The sequence below is a fragment of the Pleurodeles waltl genome, chromosome 7, assembly GCF_031143425.1.
Source record: "Pleurodeles waltl isolate 20211129_DDA chromosome 7, aPleWal1.hap1.20221129, whole genome shotgun sequence".
Lineage (NCBI taxonomy): Eukaryota > Metazoa > Chordata > Amphibia > Caudata > Salamandridae > Pleurodeles > Pleurodeles waltl.
The window spans coordinates 1,028,685,789-1,028,702,614 of NC_090446.1; the positions used below are offsets into that span (position 1 = coordinate 1,028,685,789).

A 16,826-nucleotide genomic window follows, 5' to 3' on the forward strand; every position below is an offset into this window, starting at 1 on the left:
TCCCTCTAACCACTTAGCACAACTCATTCTGCATAGTCACTGATTTAACTTTTGTTTTCTCAGCACTTCTGTGCCGCTGAGGCTATTATGGAGCGTTCTGTTTTTGTATAAACCACTTCTGCTGGAAAGCTGTTGCCTGCATATCCTGTCTTTTATACTTAGACATCTTTCCTAGTGTTTCCTGGTGGTTCTGTGTAGCCTCCATAGCCCTTCACTATCAATTCATGATACCGCGTCTAGGGATCGTCTTTCATGTGCACTGGTTATGAAAATGTGCTTTCCTATTATATATTACATTTTCTTCAGGCTTCAGTTGTGTCTTCCACAGAGTGACTGATGTTTTGGTCCACAAAGAATGTACCCAGGTGAAAAAGAATCATAATTGGGCTCTGTGTTTTTTTTTATAGCAGCAGGTATTGAAGGAACGTGCAACATGACCTAAACAATATAAGCACAACAGCAACTCTTCACAAGGCCAGGATGGCTACAGTGCACTTCCAGGTTGGACAAGTAACACTGGCTTGTTAGACTAGATCTAGAATACTTAAAATGGCACTGATTGTCCACTTGTCAATGTGATCAAGTTACCAGCTAATCTCCAATGTTTCACTGGGGTATGTTGGTTCAAGGCAGCCAAATCTGCATAAGAAAGACTCTTTCACAGACCAAGTCGTCCCAACTTTGAAGGCCCTAAATAAAAATCCTCAAATGAAAAGGCCAAAAGGGCCACCATTCTGACTAACTGACATAGGGAAATGTGGGAAGATGAGAGAACCAGACTCAGACCAAAACTGAGGAGTCTCTATTGCAAACTTCACCAAATCTGAAACACACGAAGAGTTCTGTAGAACCCATAGATCTGATATTATTAACACCCACTGGCTTAAGAAATGTGATGTTTATTGTGCCACTCAAAGGGCATAATGAAGGGAGAGACTCACCTAATGTTCCAAATTGCTTTGTATTTGTCGATGTTGCTACTGCCTTAATGTCTGCAACACCCCAGTCTGAATAAGACAATGTTGGCTTTGGTATGATGCTAAGCATTTCCTCCACCTCAAAACTGGGACTGTGAGTGTGCTTGAAGTGCCCAGTACATCAGTCGCTGTATCTACCAGGCCCATTGCAAATTCCATATTGAAAAGCATACCTTAGAGATGTTTGAGCCTTGTCAGTTGGCATAAACAGCATCATACACGTTTCATCCTTTTTTTCAGATGAAATTGAGATTCTATGCTCATAGGTCAGGTATAGAGATGCTCCTAAACCACTGCTTTTGAGCGTCTCTAATCCGTGTGAAAAATACTAAAAGTTTAACCATCAATAAGGTAACAAGGTCTCCCTCATTGACCACAGATTATTACATTTTCTTGTAAATATACGTGACATATGGACCTTTCTCAACCAGTTACTGTTAGTGTTTCTGAAGATGAATTCAAAAATTCGAAATATAAGCCAGGTTAACAATGTGAAAAAATGTCAACTAGACAGTGGCGAAATACATACATGGTATTCAGCACAGTAATCAGCATTTGACATTTATATTTTAAACAAGACAAGACAAACATCACGTTAACTGACAGTACAGTGTGCATACACAAAAAAAGATTGCACGTTATGTGAAATTAAAGCTTAAATTTTTAAACGTTGGACCCATATCTTCCATTCTCAATTCCTAATCCCCACTATTGTTTAAGCAAAGTCTTCGTCTTGGGAAAAAAGTCCCTTTTTGTTTAGGAGAGGTCCCCTGTCTAGGTGCTATCCAGCGTCCTCGGGTATATTATGGTGCTTCAGGGTCTTGGGGACAAGGCATTTACTACGCCTTAGGTTGTGCCAGCGAGTTTCGATCCCCGTGGAGACCTACGTTTTGAGTGAGACCTTCATCGGGGCTGTTACTTTTATTGTCAAGACAAGTCAGGTAGGCCAGTTCTCTATGCTTTGAGGCTTGATCATCTATTAAATCTGTCAATCAAACATTGTTTTGAAGAGTTGTTTCAGGAGGTTGCCGTCTAGGGTGTCCTTCCTTCCTTCGACACCTTCATTCCTTTGTGCTGGCATTGCAGGCTGCTCTGCTCGCGTCTGGTGCACTGACACCGCATCACCTCTTTTTGTGATGCGCAGTCAGTGCACGTCCCAACATCTTCCTTGACTCTGCGCCGCCAAAGTCTAACATAACGTGGGCGTTAAGGCAGTGGCCCCATGCAAATGAGTGAACGCTCCATTGTGATCCCGCAATCGTATAATGTGCATTTGCACAATCCCTATTATCCCTGTTAGCACAGATGGATCTGCAGCCCCTTTTATAATCCCAAGGAGCCCCAGGGGTGCAAGAAGCAGACACAATTGGCCTTTGCACCCCATAAGCCCTCTCTGTAATACGGACCATGGTGGTTACAATTCTTGCACCGCCTAGCGCTATCTCAGCTTCATCCTTGACTTTTTTCTCCCTTGATCCTAAATGGCTGTGTGCCAAGATATAGTAAATCTTGAATGTTCATTTTTTCCAGGGTGCCTTCTTTGTTAATGTTCAACCTCAGAAACGAAGATAGCACCCAGTTTCCCCTCTTTTTCCCGTGGCTTGTCTGTTCTCACTTCACGTTGTTCACAAGTTTTTATTTTAAATTCGCTTTCCCAATCGTAATTTCATGCACTTTAACGCTGTTTTGTAGTTGTTTGCTTAATATTGCTGAGTGTGTTAAACATATTTGAAGATGCATGAAAGGTCTTTGGCCCAAGTGTTTTTTGGTCAAAACTAATGATAACTCGACAAATTTACTAGGAACTTAGTATGAGCAGAGTCTGCCGTCAGCAGAAAAAGGTGTTGAGGAATTAGCACCTTTGCAAATCTACTTTAAAATGATATTTTAAAGTTTTTTTAGATCACCACAGGCCTAGAAATTCCCCAGATAGAAATGCAGCTACACGAATCTTTAGTAAGGTATATCAGTCTGCCATAGCTGCGACTGTTTTGTTTTCTATTTTTTCCACAGCTTTAGGTAAATAACTCGTTTTTGCACAAGGATTAATACTGCTCTGAACTTTGACCTACGTGACTCCATTTTGGGCTGATAACAGAACGGAAACACAGCAAGAAAGTTGATTTACGTAGGATCACACAATTTGAGGAAATCAGGATTAGAAATCTTACTTCCAACTTCCACAAGCAACATTTAGTGAGTCAGGGCTGGATTTGGGAAACGTCTTGACAGTCTCTGCCACTAAAACGCGGGACTGGCTGTTCAGAATCAGCCTATTGCATGCTTTGCGTGACTCGTGACAGACTCTGCCCGCCCCTATCACCTTTAGAGGGCCACCTGCCTCTCGAAACTCATTTCCTTTCCACCAGTCTGCCTTTCCCGAGAGCATTGCGATGTTATAATCTACCAGAGGTTTAGCTACTGATTATGACAATACAAATCCTCTTGATGCTGTTACCGGCTGGAGAGCCTCCCGTGAACACGTAATGCCCTTTATGAAAAGAAGCTTACGTCCTAATGGACAGCGTGGGCATTTTATGTGCAGGATTGAGGAGGAATTGAAGCGCAGTTTCATTGAGCTTTGACTGTCCTCGGATGCGCATCCATTCAGCATCCACTACTGGATTTCGGCGACAGCATGGATCTAGGTTTGCAATGTTTTGGGACAAAAGGTTCCGTTTTTTGTTAGCCTCAAGCAACCTGCAATTTAGACAAAAGCAAAGGCGGGCTCAGCAATGCATATATTTGTAACTGTTTCTTTGTTGAGCATCTAGAATATAAAATGGAGCATAGGGAAACTAGGCGTCAGTGGTGTACTGCTAAATGATGGCGGGGGAACCCTGAAAATCTGCTTGCCACAGTGTAGCTGCTAGATGTTTAGCTTTGGACAAATGTTTTGCCTGTGACTACACTGACATCTTAATAGTTTTCTGACCCAGAAGCTGCTGAAATGCATAATTTGCTATAGTAGGTTCACTGCAGAGACAGACTGTAAATAAACCATGTTTGTCTCATGATGCAATAAATAAAAAGCTAATGCACATCAGTGTATGTGATTATAAAGTATAGTGTTAGGGCTACTGTATCCCACCCTGGAATTGTGAGGCAGAGCTATAAAAGAAAAGTACTTTCTCATATTCCCTGAAAAGGGATAATATTGCCAAAAGAAGTGAAGAAAACGTATAGGCTATTATAATTTAAATTTAAGCTATTGTGAAATATATGTATTTTAGGTAGTTTAGTTGTTTTAATGTAATGTAAATTCGTACTTGTAAAGCACACTCCGACCCTAAGGTATTGAGGCGCTGAACGCATACTGCTGTGGAACCCCTCCTGGCTTTTCCCTGTGAGGTGCCCACTCCTGGGTAACCCCCCAAGGTGAAGTCAAGCATCCCAGCGCTGATGGGGCCATTGTGGAGATTAAGCAAGCTATTGCCCAGAGTTGCAGAGTGAGACTCATGAATTAGATTAGGCACGAGGTGAAAAATTTCCTGCCCAGGGAAATTGAGCCCAAGAACCACCGAGGCGGGAATGGAACCCTGGTCCCAGGCCAGATCTCTACATCAGGGTCTGCCTCTCTAACCATTGTGCCACACTTCTCCAGGTCTAGCTTACATACATATTTAGTGTTCTGCTTTTGAATACATATTGCCTCTAATATAGTAAATTATATACATACATTTTGCCTTGCTCAGCCCCGGATGTTGATTGGGTGACTTTCTTGTCTGTCTTATTTCCATTCATCTTATTCAATGGCCTTCTTCCCTAGTCTTTGTTTGTTCCACCTGCTTGAGTTCAAGAAACTATGTTTTTCTTTTGCTTCTAGCACTCCACGGGGGTGCATGTGTTTTCTAGCTCCCTCCTTTGTGTGCAGCTTCCTACCTTAATTCCCCTACACTCTCTCTGTGTTGCTTCCCCTGTCACTTTTATTTTTTGGGAGGGACCTGTAGCTGTTATTTGCTCCACAATAGGTGTCTATCCTTTTTGTAACAGTACATTTAAAACACAAATGACACCTGCATCCTGCCATACAGCTGTGGGGTGATGCTTTTTTACATTTTGAAGTATCTCCTTGAAGAGCAAATTTTTGGAAATATTGTGATCACTAAATTGTAGCGCATCACTGCAACCATGTTATCTTCTTCATAATAATTAAACCCAAATAAAATGTTATAGTTAGTGGGAATAAGTCTGTGACTGCTCTGTGTCACCGTTTAAGTTTCAGTTTTGCTCTTTCTTTATAAAAAGTGTTATTCTGCTCTGAAAACCTGCAAATGATTAACTAAAGTTTTTTTTTAATTGATCCCTTCGTAATCGTTTTTGTTATGTATGTAATAAAAAGATACCATATCTTACCTTTTGCTTATTTTGCAGCCATGAAAATTGAGTCTGGGAAGAAGTCAGAAGTTCTTACACCCAGAAGTCCTATGTGACGTCAAAAGCTTTGTAAAGTGCTCTAAAATCTGAAAAAACATAGAAATATGCATACATTTATTCAAGCATCTCTTTTTTAATTGATTCAGGAACGTATTGTGCATACACTAAGTTATCTCTGTGCTACCGGCGTTATGTGTTTCAAGAGAGGGCAGCACTAGAAATAACGTCCAGATATAACTTTGCCATTGAGCGCTGAAACAACACATCGTCAGGCTGAAGACAGTATACAACATGTGGAAATGTGATTTAGCTTCCCAAAAGCCATGAACCCCTCGATCCAGCAGTTGTGCAACAAAACGCCATCATGGAACTAAGCCAGTCAGAATCCAAGGCTGGTGGAGAAGGTCAAAACAACCTGTTTTGTTGGCATGTCTGGTGACATTCATATTCACAGATCAAAACGTAGTACAGTATGACAACACAAAACCACAGCAACACAACACTATACCACAACACACTGCAACAACTTCCCAACGCAATTTATAGTAACTCAGCACATCTAAACTGTGGTCACGTGTATGGTTGATGGTAGGATGCTGTGATTAAAGTGATAGAATATGGAATGTGTTTTGGTCTAAGGGAAAGGAGACCACTTTGTGACTAATGGCAGTGGAGATGAAAACTTGGGAATGTGGTGATGGTTATTCCTGTTACTGCACCCACAACTTTCTAATTAAAGGAACATCAACTCTATTTCAGAGTGGTGGTTTTATTCACCAACTGAACATTGGCAAAAGCAGCAGACAAGTGGGAATATTTCGACGAGGAGAGGTTAAGGAGATATAATTCTCAAGAGAATCCCATACTGCATTGGCGACCCTGTACCCATGTTCAATCGGTGAACTCACCATGCATGGGAAACTCACCATAACTTCATTGCCTAGATAAATTACTGCATGCCCTGTAAACCACCCCTTTCCACTTGATTACTGGCCCATGGTGCACCGGAAGCAACATACCCACCATCATATTGAGTGAGGCTTGGCCAGCTGAAAGATCTTTGCTTCTACATAGAAAGTCATCACTCACCTATGCTACTCAAACGTGCATGCTTCAATCTTGCACCGTATATTCGTGACTGGTACCTGCTGATTTATCAATTCCACGAGGAGATTGATCATTAGAACTGTACCATTAGCTCAGGAAGACTGACAAAAAGATTCGTTTATTAGCACGTTATAAATGTGGAGTACATTCTTGCTCCTAAGGGGATTTGTTTTTCTCAGTTTCAGCAATACATTGCATTGTTGCCACTGTTTTCCGAATTGTATGTAGTCCGTTTTTTGTGTTGATGTTTATGATGTTATAATGGAAAGGGAAGAGGGGTTTTGATTAACTCTGTGAGCAAGGGAGCAGAGTATCCCGAAACGCGTTGGAGGATCATTGCCATTGTGTTTGTTTGCCTGAATAAAAGATTTTGGACTGTAGCAAGTAAGTGGCTGCGGCATTATCTTCTGTTGAAGGATTTTTATGAATGATGTGGAAGGGTTTGCGACCCTTGTTGCAGCCTGCCGTGTAGGACAGTGACTGACTAGCGATCTTAAGAAATATATATATATATATATATATATATAAATATATATATATATATACAAAAAAAGCAAAGTGAGAAGCTTCCCAATTCCAATCCAGCACAAGTTTGTTTCATAATAGAATGGCAGCAAATCATTCCTTTCTGACGCGTTTCGGCAAACAGTCTTGTTCACAGGAGAGCAGTTGCATGCAAACACAGATGCTTAAAATGTATACATGTCCCGTGATTCAATGGCTGAATACTTCAAATCCCTGAATGCACCCTTTATATCTTCGAAATGTCACATTGTGGCGCATTCACATTATATTTCTTCACCACACTTTTAAATTATGCTTCAAGTTTTGATCAGTTCCAAAATGTGTCAAATAAAGGCTCCATCCCTGTTCTGAAGTTGCCCTGCAGGGTTGGGGGCCCAACCGATGGAGTTTTGTGATATGGATATATATATATATATATATCCACTCCAAAAGAAATTCAAACTTTGGCACTCCATGCAAATCACTGGCCTTTGTTTATTTAAAAAATTCCATTAAACAAAACATAGGGCAACGCGTTTCAACCATCACGGTCTTCTTCCTTGGCCCTTTTTACAAACATATAACAGAGATGTGGCCCCTCCTACCTACTATATATCCACTCATTCATAGACATAGAAAAAATCCTTTTTTTTCCCTGTGAATAGCAAAATTCCAAATTCTAATGTTATATTTCTAATTATCTATTTCATATAACATACCCTATTAGAGTAATACTAATATGTAGTAAACAGTAATGCAAATAATTGGATGAGCCACTCTATAAACCAATAAATCATCAAACTAATATTCATTTAGGCCTTTTAAAATAAAAGATAACCTAATCTGGGATTATTACCATTTTTCCCCTGCCTTTCCACCATCAGACTAACCAATATGAACAAAAAGTTCTTTGTCCTTGTTCAATCCCCAAGGATAGCGGCTATTCAGCTGAATAATATATTCAGACTCCAATCTCCTTAATTGGTTTTCTCTGTCCCCTCCTCTCGGAGTACCTAGGACCCTTGATGAGATGCCAATATTTCATGAGGATCTTTCTAACTTCTGAAGAATATGCATTAAATACTGTCACAAATCTCGGGTATTGATACCTTCTCCTCTCTTTCTAGGAATCAATAATTCAGCCCTTTGAACTTCTTCTGTCTTGCGGCATGCATTCTTCACTATTTTATGTGGATATCCCATAGATCTAAATCTCTGTATCATTGTTAATTGTTCTCTCTCAAAACGTTGCTGGGTACTACAATTTCTCTTAGCTCTTAACAATTCCCCATAGGGCATACTCCATTTGACATTAGGTGGGTGGTGACTTGAGGCGTGTAGAATGCTGTTTCCAGATGTGCTCTTTCTGAACAGTTTAGTATGAAGCGTGCCTTTTTCTACACTGACCTCTATATCTAAAAATTCCATCACCTGTTTGTGTATTTTACACGAGAAATGCAAATTCAGATCACTGTTTGGTAACAAATTCAGGAAATCATATAATGTTGATTCTGGACCTTCCCATATCATAAATATATCATCAATATATTGCATCCAAAAAATGATATGTTGGATCCATTTCACATTTTCATCTGACATCACCAATTGCGTTTCCCACCACCCCATAAATAGACAGGCATAACTGAACAGCCTGGATTAAACAGTTGTCTCTTTACTTCCTGTTGATACTTTGTAGCGTCCCACAACACTACATTGCTTTATCACAAATGAGGTTGCTTTTTTAAGGGATGTTAGTGTAGTTCGTTGGCCTGCTGTTAAATTTTGTGCAAAAACATCCTTTGTCGTCTTCCACAATTTGAGCAACTCAAAGGTCACTGCCTCATGAAAGGCGTCAATATTGTCATGCGGTAAGATTGGATTACATCTCGATTTAGCTTTAAAATTGCTGCCATATATGTATATATATTTGCAGTGTTTGATGAAAGAGGGCAATTCTAGAACTGTAGCTTTCCAAGATGATATCACAGTGCTTTGCAAAACTCAGGGGTAACATGTCTACATACACAAAAGAGTCTTATAAGCTATTTAAGTGAAACTCTGGCTATAAAGTAAAAAGAAAATGCAAGTTTGAACACCACTAACTAGACCACCTGAACACTTTGAGGGTCATTACAACATTGGCGGTAAAAGCCGCTTACCGCCGTGCAGAAGACCGCCAACACACCGCCACGGCCACAGAATTCCGCCACAGCTATTATGACCCACATCTCGAAATCCAACAAAATTCAGACACCCACACAAGTCCGCCACACCAAAGGTCAGTGATAAACTGGCGAAAACAAAACCTCCACCGTCACGCCAACAGAAATATGCCCATGCTATCACGACCCACGAATCCATGCGGCGGTCTTTCAACCGTGGTATTCCATTGGCGGCACACACCGCCACGCTCAAAATACACATACAGAACACTGCCACATTGGACAATTCCAAATACACACAACTGATACACATACACACACTACTCCCACACACTCAATACAATATAAAACACACACCCACATCACCCACACACCACTATGACCAAAAATTACGAAAGAAGGCCAGAGAGAGACACCACCATCCACAAACTAGCAGCCATAGGCACTCAACACCATCACCCACACAACTTCCATGCACAAAACACCACACACCACTACATATCACCACACTTATCACCACACACACCATCCCACACATCACCCACACCACCCCATGGCACGGCAAAGACACCCCAGGTTCTCGGAGGAGGAGCTCAGGGTCATGGTGGAGGAAATCGTCTGGGTAGAGCCACAGCTATTTGGAGCACAGGTGCAGCACACCTCCATAGCTGGGAAGATGGAGCTATGGCGAAGAATAGTCGACAGGGTCAACGCAGTGGGACAGCACCCAAGAAATAGGGACGACATCAGGAAGGGGTGGAACGACCTACGGGGGAAGGTGCGTTCTGTGGTCTCAAGACACCACCTGGCGGTACAGCGGACTGGCGGCGGACCTCCACCTCCTCCCCCACAACTAACAACATGGGAGGAGCAGGTCTTGGCGATTCTGCATCCTGAGGGCCTCGCAGGAGTCAGTGGAGGAATGGACTCTGGTAAGTCAAACCTTTAAAAATCATATCCCCCACCCTACCTGCATGCTATCACAGACCCCCACCCTCGCCCCCTCCCCTATCACTCCAACTCCTCACAAATGTACTAATAACACGAACCACACATCCCAACACCAAGCCCTGCATGACACAACAAAGCATGGACACCCAACACTAAAGCATGCCCACTGCACATACCCATAACACCCCCCTCAACCATCATCACACAAGCCCCCACACAGGAATACTAGCACTGGGATACACGGTCACCCACCCATTGCACACCATGACACACACAGATACAATAATCATGCTTTTCCACCCCTGCAGGACCACTACCCAAGACATCTCCACCCCACCCACAGAAGAGGCCCACAGTGATGACAGCACCTCCGTCCAACTGGATCCAGATGACCAGCCCGGACCATTGTGGGCCTCGGGACAGTCGGTTCCCCTCACACAGGCACAGCCCACCACAGACCTTCCACCCTCTGGTAACACCAGCACAGCACCCACCCAGCGGGCCCATACCTCCGTCCCCAGGACACGTCAATCAGCCGTGTGTCCACCACTACAGGGAACCTAGGATAACTCACCACCCCAACAACAACAGGGACCTGGGGGCAGTGGCAGTGGGCACACGGTCCAGGGGACGGAGGCACAGGAACACAGGGGAACTGGGAGGGCTGCCATGCGACAGGGGGCGGACAGGCTAAGGGAACCCACTCTCCTCGAAGCCCTCTCTTCCATCATGGGAGCATACCACCATTCCCAGGAGACGATGGCAACGGTCCTGGCCAAGTTTCAGGAGACCCAGCGCATGCAGGAGGAACAGTATTTGGGGTTCAGGGAGGAACTCAGAACCATCAGCTCCACCCTGGGCACCATCGTAGGGGTGCTGAAGGAAATACTTAATACCAGGAGTGACACTGTGGCACTCCAAGGGGCCCCTGACACTAGCATGGACAATGAACTGCCCACCACCTCCGCCGGCACTAGTGGACAGGAGGCACCGCCACAGGACCACCACGCCAGCACCCCCCCCTGCAGACAGAGAACCACCCCACAAGCGGTCCCTGAGATCCAGGAACAAGACAGAGCACGATGTCAAGACCGCCGCCAAGAAATGAGACCACCCTGATTGTCAAACCACTGTCCCATTTTGTAACCCTGTCTATATTGGAACTGCCCCAGCTCCACTTCCTATGCCCATATGGGCAATGCACCTGTGAGACTAATAGACTGGACTCTGCCATGGACATTCCTCCACCATCACCCCTCACCATTTTACAACCCCCTCCAACATTGAGCACTTCCATAAACACCCTTGAAGCACAAAACAATCTGGAGTCAGTCTGTGATTTCGAAATTGTGTATTAGCAATGACAGTGACAAAATGCTTTTTCAAATGTAATGTCAACATACCTATGTCACACATCTCAAGCCCATGAGGAATCTAAGCAGATGACACACGTTGGAAACCACACATGTGAAACGGTAAGGGAAATGTACAACTCAGTGACCATATACTGGTTGAATCGACAGACAGTATAGAGGTAGAAGTGTTAAAGTACTTGTAGTAGGCAGGAATGTTTTCTCACCTGTGTGTCACTGGAAATATTGCTGGATGACTGAGTCCCTGTTGTCAATGTCTTCTTCCTCTGCTTCCTCCTCATCACTGTCCACAGGCTCCACAGCTGCCACAACACCGCCATCTGGACCATCCTCCTGCAGAAAAGGCACCTGGCGTTGCAAAGCCAAGTTGTGAAGCATACAGCAGGCCACGATGATCTGGCACACCTTCTTTGGTGAGTAGAATAGGGAACCACCTGTCATATGGAGGCACCTGAACCCTGGTCCTGGGATTCCTCACTGGGGTCAGTAGCCATGACAGGTTGGGGTAACCAGAGTCCCCTAATAGCCACACCCGGTGCCTCTGGAGTTGATCCATCACATAAGGGATGCTGCTATTCCGCAGGATGTAGGCGTCATGCACAGAGCCAGGGAACATAGCATTTACCTGGGAGATGTACTGGTCTGCCAAACATACCGTACCATACCGTACATTCATGGAATGATAACTCTTCCGGTTCCTGTACACCTGTTCACTCCTGTGGGGGGGGGGACCAGAGCTACATGGGTCCCATCAATGGCACCTATGATGTTGGCGATATGTCCCATGGCATAGAAGTCACCCTTCACTGTAGGCAAGTCCTCCACCTGAGGGAGAACAATATAGGTCCGCATGTGTTTCAGAAGAGCAGACAGCACTCTGGACAACACGTTGGAAAACATAGGCTGGGACATCCCTGATGCCATGGCCACTGTTGTTTGAAATGACCCACTTGCAAGGAAATGGAGCACTGATAGCACCTGCACTTGAGGGGGGATTCCTGTGGGATGGCGGATTGCTGACATCAGGTCAGGCTCCAACTGAGTACACAGTTCCTGGATTGTGGCACGGTCAAACCTGTAGGCGATGATCAAACTTCTTTCCTCCATTGTCGACAGGTCTACCAGTGGTAGGTACACCGGAGGATTCTGCCATCTCCTCACATGTCCCAGCGGACGGTGCCTATGAAGGACAACAGCGACCACAGAGTCAAACAACTCAGAGGTATGTACCCACAGTCTACACAGAACACCATTCATACACAAAATGTGGCCTGTATTTGTGTTGTGAGACAAGGCCCAGGTATGTGTGACGCAGTTGGTAATTAGGCCATGTGAGCCCCTGAAATGGCGGCTCCCTGACCTCTAAACTGGGACAATGGGATGTGAGGTAACTGCGCTGGTGTTGTACACCGTCGCGGTAGGCGGGCGAAGAACGTGGCGCAATGCTGCATTGGTTAACATTGGACCCTATGGGTCCCATGAGCCAATGACGATGTACGCCGGCAGTGATGGTACGCACTGCCGTGGACGTGTCCGCCATTTTCTATCTGTTCAATCACTCGATACCTGATCTTCGACAGGAGAGGACCTACACTGCAAGTGCTGCTGTGACCTCGGTCTGGAAGAGACAATGGCTCGTGCGTCTGGGGGAAAGGGCTCCTTCCTTCACTGCAGAGGAGTTGGAGAAGCCCGTCGACGGGGTCCTCCCCCAGTACACGCTACTCTACGATCCTCCAGACTAACAGGTAAGTACACAGGGAGAATGTTGTATGGGCTATGCCTGTGTGGAGAGGGCTGGTTGTAAGAAGGAAGGGGGCACAGTTCTGCGTGCATGAAGGACTGTGAATGCATGTGCCACATGGCAAGGGTAGGGATGTGGGCCACTCACTTTGACGGTGCAGTTGGTAATGACTTCTCTTCTTCCCCTGTACATGTCATGTAGGTCAGCGCCCACCAGAAGAAGGATATTTGGCGTGCCATCGCCAAGGACGTCCGGACCCTGGGGGTCCACCACAGACGGTGCACCCACTGCCGGAAAAGATGGGAGGACATTCGCCGCTGGAGCAAGAAGACGGCGGAGGTTCAGCTGGGGATGGCCTCCCAACGTGGGAGGGGTGCCCGTCGAACCATGACCTCCCTGATGTTCCGGATCGTGGTGGTGGTCTACCCTGAGTTGGATGGGCACTTGAGGGCATCACAGCAGACACAAGGGGGTGAGTACACTATCATTCAGTGGACTTTGCGCGGTGAAGGTGTCTGGGTGGGGGAGGAGGGCTGTGGGTTTCCCTAGGCCAGGGTGAGTTCCGTAGGCTAGGCCCCTCCGTAATGCAGGCCATGTGGCACCCCACCCCACCTCTGTAGAGTGCCAAGTACAGGTATTCATGCCCCTGTGTCATCTATGTGTGCAGATGTCGTCCATAGCCATGTAGGCCATTTCCCAGGAATTGCATCTGTAGAGCCCAACAGCGCGACGTAGTGCAGGGGGCTGCTGTGTCTGTATTGTCCGCCAACGGTAGCGGTAAGCCATGCACTCAACCTGTCTTTCTTCTGTCGTCCCCCACCTTTTTGTGGTCTCCCTGTTCTTGTGTGCATTAGAATCATCACGCGGAGGTACAGTGGCACCGGAGCACGAGGGAGCTGCATCCCACATGGCCATGGAGGGCCACACCATGGACTCAGAATACACCAGTGGGACGGAGGGTGAGGGGAGCACCACAGCGGTCACAGGATCTGGAACCAGTGACACGGACTCATCCTCCGATGGGAGCTCCCTTGTGGTGGCGGCACCATCTGTGCCCCCCACTTCTACAGGTGCAGCCGCCACCCACCCTACCAGCACCGCCCTCCCAGCAGCCCCTCAGCCTTCGCCCTGTGCCGCTCACCCAGGAGGGTGGGTATCACCTTCGCCCCAGGCACCTCAGCCCCAGCCCCTGTCACCTCTGCTGCCCTCAGTGAGGAGGCCATTGACCTCCTCAGGTCACTCACTGTTGGGCAGTCTACCATTTTGAATGCCATCCAGGGTGTAGAAAGGGAGTTACAACACACAAATGCATTCCTGGAGGGCATTCATTCTGGTCAGGCTGCCCTTCATCAAACCCTGCAAACTCTGGCCTCAGCACTGGTGGCAGCCATTGTCCCTGTGTCTAGTCTCCCCCCTCCAACTTCCTCCACCCAGACCCAATCCCCTGTACCTATGCCTATCCCAAGCACACCATCAGACCAGCCTGCACACACCTCACCACACAAGGGAAGCTCAGGAAAACATAAGCACCACACATCCCACAGGCACTCACGCAAGCATCACACACATACAGACACACCGACATCCACTGCCTCCACTGTGTCCCCCTCGTTGTCATCTCCCTCCTCCCTCCCAGTCTCGTCTACACTTACACCTGCATGCACTACCACTACAGCCACTACGTCCCGCACCAGCACACCCACCACCACACCCCGCTCACGTGCAGTCACCACCCCCACTACCATTTCCACGTCCCCTGTGTCCTCTCCCAGTGTGTCTGTGATGCCCCCTCCGAAGATACACAAACTCAGGCACACACCCACCCAACAGCCATCCACCTCACGACAGCCTCCAGCCCATGCACCTGCACCCAAATCCACAAAAGTTACACCTCCTACAACCACCACCTCTTCCTCCACTCCCAAACCCCCTCCAGCTACCCGTCCCAGTGTCTCCACAAAACTTTTCCTGTCCACCCTTAACCTATTTCCCCCCGTCCAACTCATAGGTCCCGTACTAGCACCTCAGGCAAAAAATCTCCGGGACCAGTGGTGCCTGTTGTTACAGGTATGTGGAGTGCACCGGCCATCAGGCCAGCCAGTGTGGCACGGAGCCACAGCACAGCCAGTCCCCCCCGTGAAGCACCAGAAGTTAGACAGTGCACGGCGGGAGAGGGGGAAGACTCCAGCTAGCAAAGCCGCTCACAGGGGTCCCGGATGGAGTGTCGACTCAGCTGTGACTCCTCCCAAGGTGGGGAAGGGGCAGAAGAAATCTCCAAAGTCTGGGAGGAGCAGCACAGCAGAGAAGACCGCCTTCATCCCCGCAACCCAGGAGGCCTCCGCCATCCCCATCGACACTGGCCAGGAGGCCACCGCCAGCCCCAGAGTCACTGGCCAGGAGGCCACCGCCAGCCCCATCATCACTGCCCAGGAGACCACCGCCAGCCCTATCGTCACTGCCCAGGAGGCCACCGCCAGCCCCAGAGTCACTGCCCAGGAGGCCACCGCCAGCCTCATCGTCACTGCCCAGGAGGCCACCGCCAGCCCCATCGTCACTGCCCAGGAGGCCACCGCCAGCCCCAGAGTCACTGCCCAGGAGGCCACCACCAGCCCCAGAGTCACTGCCCAGGAGGCCACCGCTAGCCCCAGAGTCACTGCCCAGGAGGCCACCGCCAGCCTCATCGTCACTGCCCAGAAGGCCACCACCAGCCCCATTGTCACTGCCCAGGAGGCCACCGCCAGCCCCAGAGTCACTGCCCAGGAGGCCACCACCAGCCCCAGAGTCACTGCCCAGGAGGCCACCGCTAGCCTCATCGTCACTGCCCAGGAGGCCACCGCCAGCCCCATCGTCACTGGCCAGGAGGCCACCGCCAGCCCCATTGTCACTGGCCCGGAGGCCACCGCCAGCCCCAGAGTCACTGGCCAGGGGGCCGCCGCCAGCCTCATCGTCACTGCCCAGGAGGCCACGCCAGCGTCACTGGCCAGGAGGCCACCGCCAGCCTCATCGTCACTGCCCAGGAGGCCACCGCCAGAGTCACTGCCCAGGAGGCCACCGCCAGCCTCGTCGTCACTGCCCAGGAGGCCACCGCCAGAGTCACTGCCCAGGAGGCCACCGCCATCGTCACTGCCCAGGAGGCCACCGCCAGAGTCACTGCCCAGGAGGCCACCGCCAGCCACAGCCCAGCTGGCCAGGAGGGCCCCGCAAGCCACAGCCCAGCTGACCCATGAAGGACCGCCAGCCACAGCCCTGCTGGGCAATGAAGGGCCGGCCTGGCAAGGACCGCTGAACAGGGCAAAGCCCCCCATGGAAAGCACATCTGAACAGGTCTGACACTGGCAACTCAAGCACCGCTGAACAGGCCAAGGACCGCAGAAGAGGGCAAAGACCGCCATGGATAGCACAGCTCAACAGGTCTGACACTGGCAACTCAAGCACTGCTGAACAGGCCAAGGACCGCTGAACAGGGCAAAGCCCACCATGGAAAGCACGGCTGAACAGGTCTGACACTGGCAACTCAAGCGCCGCTGAACAGGGCAAAGCCCGCCATGGAAAGCACCGCTGAGCAGGTCTGACACTGGCAACTCAAGCACCGCTGAACAGGCCAAGGACCGCTGAGCAGGGCAAAGCCCGCAAT

The 16,826-nt window shown here is 48.0% G+C and overlaps 1 protein-coding gene across 2 annotated transcripts in view; it reads left to right on the forward strand.

Annotated features, from left to right (window-relative positions):
- LOC138245867 (actin-related protein 2/3 complex subunit 1A-B-like) overlaps nt 1–6,845 on the forward strand; it is a 151,451-nt gene extending 144,606 nt beyond the window's left edge. For both annotated transcript variants that reach the window (XM_069199846.1, XM_069199847.1), the window contains exon 10: nt 5,352–6,845. In XM_069199846.1, the coding sequence (XP_069055947.1) occupies nt 5,352–5,357 (6 nt within the window). In that variant the 3' untranslated portion in view covers nt 5,358–6,845. The remainder of the gene's footprint in view (nt 1–5,351) is intronic.
- Nucleotides 6,846–16,826: the final 9,981 nt, after the last annotated feature.